Source organism: Macrosteles quadrilineatus, unplaced genomic scaffold (assembly GCF_028750875.1).
Source record: "Macrosteles quadrilineatus isolate MER2022 unplaced genomic scaffold, UCM_ALF_1.0 Scaffold_5__1_contigs__length_97177068, whole genome shotgun sequence".
Taxonomy (NCBI): Eukaryota; Metazoa; Arthropoda; class Insecta; order Hemiptera; family Cicadellidae; genus Macrosteles; species Macrosteles quadrilineatus.
The window spans coordinates 76121792-76128643 of NW_026542598.1; the positions used below are offsets into that span (position 1 = coordinate 76121792).

Here is a 6852-nt window from a genome sequence, read left to right on the forward strand (position 1 = left end):
AAAGATATATTGGACGTAATGCGTATCAAAACCCTCACTTGTACAAGCATAATAAAAACTTAAAACTTGACTAACAAGTGCTGCTACTTGGGAGGCTAACTTAGTACTATGCTAAGGTGTTGAGTTTACTGATATTGTCAGTTTTTTAGAACCAAGTCTGATCAATAGACAAGCAGGTTAAGCCTTCTTTCACACCTCTTTCTTTTTGTAGTTTTAAAACTAAGCTAATTTTCTAATTTTTTTGTTGACTAACGAATCTTATGAGTGTATACAATAACCTACTGTGGGAATTTTAGTGCGTTAACACTAAAGCATGTGCACTCAGAGAGACCTAAACCTCTGTCCGGGCCCAATAGAAGACCAGGAATAGCTCAAAATGTCAATCTTTCTGTGGATTTATTCTAAACTAAGTTTAACAATCTTACCTTGCTGCATTTCAACACCAGAGACATTTATAAGTTTAGATTATACAAGAAAAACATTATACAATCTTACATGTTAAAAATATTACGATGATGAAATATTGATGTTCAGTATCAAATTAAGGGGATTTATACACAAACAGCTGCATTCAATTAATTTAATTGGACCAAAACAATATTACATACAGTGAGGTATAAAAGAAAACAATGTACATAAGTCTATTCTGTCAGTGCGATTAGAGCGTTGACAACATTTCCACAGTGTTCTCTTAACGTGCGCTCAGCCAAACTTTGTGAAATCAATGTTTCTTTTACCTGGAACAAAAAATTGTCCATTCAAATTTTTTTAATAGCCTAATTTAAGACTAACATTGTATTTCTTTATCGAATTATTCCAAGTGTTAAGTGTATAAGTTAATAATGGATCCTCATTAACTGTTTGCTTCTTTCAGTACCTAAAATGATTTTCATAAATTTTCTTCTTTCCATTTCTTGATGTGTTGATTTCCGTTGCAAAATTTTAACCCAAAAATGAAAATAACAACATGTGGAAATTATCTTGAAAGGTTTTGAACTATCTTAGACTTGATTCAGCTAATGAGGGGAATCCAATGTTAAAAATGCAAAATAACCTGTCATCTAAAAATTAATTTTATCACGACTTAATATTTAAAAAAATAGATTCCTGAACAGATTATTGGTTACTTACGATTAAATCTACATCTTCTTTCTTTATGATGACTTTGAGCAACTCCTTTTCTTTGGCCATTTTTTCTGCTATCTCCTTATTTCTTTGATCCCCAATGATAGTCATAGCCTGTAAAGAAACGTTTGAAAACATAAGTATTAAAAGGAACTTATTGATAGGGTATAAAGAAGAATTTTATGCCACACTGTTTTAACAAACTTCCAACGCATGGATTTAGTCCAGAAAACAACTGTTTGCTACCAGCTTATTCAAATGGGGATTCATTATGTACTACTGTACTGTAAGGAGTTTTTACTGGACACCGGCTGATTATATTTGACAATAAGTGGTTATAACACTCCCTTGGGGTAAAAAGCCATTTTAATCCCTAGAGAGTAAAAATCATCTGTTGTAAATTTCGATTGTAGCCAATAGCATGGATCAAAATTATTTATTGATTTGATTTATTAGAAAAGGTTTTAGCTTGCATTCTTGTCAATAGTTCAACATATTGATGGTAGCCTATAATGTACTGTAACACAATCGCAATAGATAAAATGATTGAATCACTTGTTAAACAGCAGCTACTTTTGATTAGCGGTATTGAAAACAAGCTGAATGTCGTTTTGAAGGGTTACCTTTAGATAAAAAGTATTTTCATTTTCTAGCTTAATTTGTTAGGTAGGCCTTACTAATTATGCAAAATGGTGGAAAATATAGACTGTAGTTCATCACGAGGGCAAAAAGGGTATTTTCAACCCTTGCTCGCTTTCCGACCTCGGCTTCGCCTCGATCCTAAAGAGCTTGGGTCGAAAAGAGTCACTTTGAGTGATGAAATAGGCTATGCTAGCCTACTTACAGAAAGTAGATCATTTCAATGACAGCTGATATCCCCAAGCTCTAATTTTGAGCAAGGAACAACAATCAGCTGATTAGGAAAGTTTGAGCTATATTTGCGTTTAATTTAATTTTGCTTACAGTACTAAACTTATGAGAAAAATAACAACGATAACAATAACATTAAGAAAGCTTTTTCTTTATTTTATCCTTAACCTTATAAATACATTTTGTAATGAATATATCGGATTGGATAAAATCAATATTTATTATTAAGTTATTCATCTGAGAAAATATAGCAGGTTCTCTGCGGAACTGTACCCATAACTTCTTGTAGGTTGGTCACCAAAAGTGATTTCCTGGCACTCACTCTTACAATTGTCATCACCCTCGGCTTTGCCTCGTACAAAAAAATTTGTCTAATCTCAAATGAATGCTTAACTTTGCATGTGAAATTTGGGGTTCCTGTGCTCGGCTTAGCTTAAAAAACTCTATAGAGTGCACCAGAAAGTAAACTTCCGGTAGTCTACTTGTAATGAACTAACTTAGGGCCAATTCTATTTCAGGTTAAGTCAAGTAGGTGGTACTGTTTTAAAGATTGGTTGGGAGCCCCAAAACTAATCAAATATCTACAACCAATACTTTGCGATAGAAAACTCCTGTTGCTTCTTATGCATAGTGATGGGCGATACAGGTCAATGTATCGATACTGCGTATCGATACGTATCGCAGCGTGGTGTATCGATACGTGTATCGTATCGTATCCTCATGTATCAATTTTTATCTGTATCGGATAAAATATCGTATCGTATTGTTAAAAAAAAATTAAATATCTCAAATATACAAGCTGCATATACAAATACTATGTTACTTACAAGCTTGTAAAGAGGGTTATAATAGGTTATTAATAACTTATTATATTATAAGACCTTCCTGTGTCTTTTTATTTGTATCAAACATACATACATAACCTCCAAATTCCGGTAAACCCTCAAATTGGAAAACATTTTGTTATTGTTTTCCTAGTTTTTACACAGGGATAATTAATTGAACCAAAAAGTAGTAATAACTAGGTGAAACCCGTCGAAATCGACGGTTACTTTAAATGCTTATGCTAATTCATCCAACTGCTATAAATTGAGTTAAATTATACAGATTTTGAGCATTTAGCATTGTTTAAAGAGCAATAAGTGTAAAAACATTATTGATATTAATTGCGTTAGTTACCAAATACGGTCGATCATTCAATGAATAAATTATTTCCTATACCGTACGTCATCGGAGTTATTATTAGTATGTTAACTGGTATCTCTTTTTTTGGAAGAACCTTTAGATAGTATAAAATTGTATTGGTGGATCTTTTGTAGTTAAAAACTTCTGCGATTTCATCAGTGCAATAAAGATTAATCTATGATTTTATTTGAGAAAAAATATCTGTTTGTTGAGAAGACACGTTCTAGCTTCAAAGGGAGGTCCATCCGTTACAGTGTAAGTTTGATTTTTCCTTTGTCACGTCGCGTCAGTTCATACTTCTGTGTCAAAGAATAACCCTCTAGCATAGTTTTGAGAAATTAGTTGTAGGGTTACTGTTAAAGCTAATAAAACACTTCTGCACTTGTATTATTTTGTACAGTACTGTATTGTATTACGCAATCGAAGATTTTTCCAATGATTGAAAACATGTACCTATGACATTAATCTCATGAACCTATGATGATCTGTCTAGAATAATATAATAAAATATAGCCAAAAGTGGCGAAAAAGGCAGACACCAACCCGTACAATAAATATAAGATAGTCTAATAAAAATTAATTGTAAGAGTTACTGTGATAAAAGGATTTTCTACTGATTTCGTAATGGGATGTTATATTGCAAAACATAACATGATACAGACAAAAATCAATTTTAAAATCAGAAAATAACATTGCAAATACTTTTTTTGGACAGTTCAGTAACTCCCAATAAAAATGTGTTGTATAACCCTCCGAGTGTCCATAGTTTAGGCCTTAATGTCCACCTATTTTTGGCCCCTTTGCAAGGTTTTACTAAAACGGATCTGAGAAGCTTAAAACAATGTTAATTCTAATGTTCTATATACCATTTTGTTTGGAAAATCATGGGCTTCAATATTATATATAAAACATAAGGAACATTTTTTCAAAAAAAAATTTTTAGGTAAAAAAAAATATAATTTTGAAAATTTTCAAAAAAAAAATAAGTTCGCGCTCAATGAAATTGTATAAATTATAGGCCTATAAATATTTGAAAATAGCCACTTTGTTCTAAATTTAATGAGGATTACAAATATATAATCATATAGCGAGGTAAGTTATCAAATAAATAAGTTATGAGCGAAAAACGGATTTCAGTACATAGCGTTTAGCTAAGAATGCATAGCCTAACCATAGCTAGGAATCTGGCTGATAATTTACATCAATATCACTACCTACTTCTTCAGGATCATCAACCAGCACTTCAAAACCACTTAAATCTTCTTATAATGCACCACGTATATCACTACTTTTGATTTTTAACACTAAAACAATGATAAACGTAATAAAACACATCAGTCATCGGTCCGGGGGAACCTAGCTGTTTACAAATACACGCACGTCAGCTGTCTGCTACAATATTTTCGGAACTAAAATGAATAGCGCTTAGAGACAGACCTCTATAGAAAGCTTAGAATATTACGGAAAGAACGATACCTAACTCGATCCAGTTCAATCCGATTCAGTCAGTCATAGAGCCTTCGCCGTAAACGATGTTTGTGCGTCTTAAACTCGACGCGTGACCCTACACAAAGTGTGTTGTGCGTCTTAAACTCGACGCGTGACCCTCGGAGGGCTAAATATACAATTGAAAAATTAACAGCTGTTTCATTAAAAGTACTATCCACATGGCCAAAATGTAAACAAATCCGTGGAGGGATCTTTAAAGGCTTCCGGGGCAGAGCCCTAAGGGAATTTACTTCGTTTTTCTTTTGATAACTCATCTACAGACCAAGACCTTTCTTTGGACACCTCTACCAAGTTTCTACGCCCAGCCGTTCTCTCAAATTAGTGGAGACAAAGTTTCCAATTAAATATTTAGATTCCCCCATGTTAATCTTATGGGAGAAAACCCAACTTTGATGGAAGATCCTGCCCAAACTAATAAAGATTTCAAAAAACGAAAAACACTTTGCAAAACTACAGATCAGGGCCTTTCTTTTGACACTTTAACCATTAAAATCGGTCGAAAAATGAGGGAGGAGTTCTGTTTACAAAAATCGGCTTAGCGTATTATATATATAGATGATGGTGGGTATGCCACTTACACATTAAATAGTATACTGTAATATGAACAATGAGGGTCCCCACTTCCATTAATGGTGGCCCTAGTTTTGAGGATATTTACAAAACATAGCTGAAAATACATGTTTTATGAGTGTTTTTGAAGATGCTAGGGTAAAATATCAAATTTCCACTACTACTTTTGAGGGGAGGAAGATGGGAAGACAAATTTCTTACCATAAAAATAAGATTTATATTAATAAATAAACAATACGATATTCGATACGATATTGGCTCTAGGTGTATCGATACGGGCATATCGATACACTCCCACGTATCGATACAAAATATCGATATTTTGCGGTCCTTGTATCGATATCTGTATCGATACGTATCGATACGCACATCACTAGACCTAAATAAGTTAACTTAGGCCTAGCTCTACAGTAAGTCACCAAGTCAGATTATTCTAAGAACTGCAGTTAAGGCTATAATAAACCAACTTAAATGCTATATGGTTTGGACTTTTTGGGTAAAGTCTCTTAACTGGGCAACACTAATATTGATTGAAACTATCGAATGAAAAATCGATTAATAATCAATATTTTTAACTATACTATATATGAGTTATAAAATGAAACTGTCATAACCTAACCTAACTAACCAAACTTGCTGATGTTTTAGCGTAGCCCAGTTAAGAAACTGTACCCCTTTGTTTTTTTAATTACTAGAAAGCCAAGCTAAAATTGGACATCCTCCAATTATTGTAAGATAACAAAAGCTAAGAAGATTTAGGTTAGAAAAGTAACTAAGCCTTAAGTTTTACTTACACCTTGAAATTCATCCGTGGATATAATTTCCTTTTCTTCAGCATAGTCAGTAATCTTTTCTAAATCCCCGGCAGTGGCATTATCGAAACGAGCTGCTTTCTTCTGGGCAGCTTCATCATTATTTTGGTTGGCTTCATCAGAATCACCATTAGTTTCATGCTCGTCGTCTGCCATTTTTTAGTAGCCAAAGCCAACCCAAGCCAGAAGCCAACCAGATTCGTGAAAGAGGAAAGAAAAGAAAAGAAACAAGAAGTAAGAAAGAATGAGATTGAGAATTGAGAAACAGAATTTTTTTGTGAGTGTGGTACGCTGGAATAAAAAAATGCAGGAGCCAAGCCAGACCGAGGTGTCAAAATATTGTAAAGCATAAAATAAACGGTATCAGCATTCTGACACATACTTTCTCCCATAAGTTTGTCAACAACCTTTATCATGTGTAAGCGGTGAGAGTAAATATACAGAAATGGGATTCGTACCATTTTGTTCAGAATATAAAGGACTATGACATACTAAATTTTTATCAAAATCGTTCGGGCCATTTTCGGGAAAATCCTATTTTCCGTTTTTTTATGGGGTTTTATGGGAAAATCCCTATTGAAAATAAAAATTTCTAAAAAATTTAAAAAAAACTATCAAAATTGTAAGGACTATAACATACTATGTTAAATCAAAACCGTATTTTTTTCTAAAATCCTATTTTTTGTTATTTTATGGGGTTTTTATGGGAAAATAACATATTTGACCATAACTTTTGAACCGTAATTTTTACAGATATGGGATTTGTACCATTTTATTCAAA

At 33.1% G+C, this 6852-nt stretch overlaps 1 protein-coding gene across 1 annotated transcript; it reads right to left on the minus strand.

Annotated features, from left to right (window-relative positions):
* Positions 1-568: 568 nt before the first annotated feature.
* On the minus strand, positions 569-6266 carry LOC128995151 (huntingtin-interacting protein K). Its single transcript, XM_054420065.1, has 3 exons — positions 6054-6266; positions 1132-1239; positions 569-737 (listed from the first exon to the last, which is right to left on the minus strand). The coding sequence occupies exons 1-3, from the start codon at positions 6225-6227 to the stop codon at positions 642-644; spliced, it is 378 nt and encodes a 125-aa protein (XP_054276040.1). The 5' UTR covers positions 6228-6266; the 3' UTR covers positions 569-641.
* Between the last annotated feature and the right edge of the window lie 586 nt (positions 6267-6852).

Bases quoted from the DNA above. Each gene is read 5' to 3' on its own strand.
- LOC128995151 (XM_054420065.1), bottom strand. From the start codon at position 6,227: ATGGCAGACGACGAGCATGAAACTAATGGTGATTCTGATGAAGCCAAC. The intron at 1,240-6,053 runs GTAAGTAAAACT...GTTTCTTTACAG, and splicing joins CCACGGATGAATTTCAAGGT to GCTATGACTATCATTGGGGA. The intron at 738-1,131 runs GTAAGTAACCAA...TTTTTGTTCCAG, and splicing joins AAGAAGATGTAGATTTAATC to GTAAAAGAAACATTGATTTC.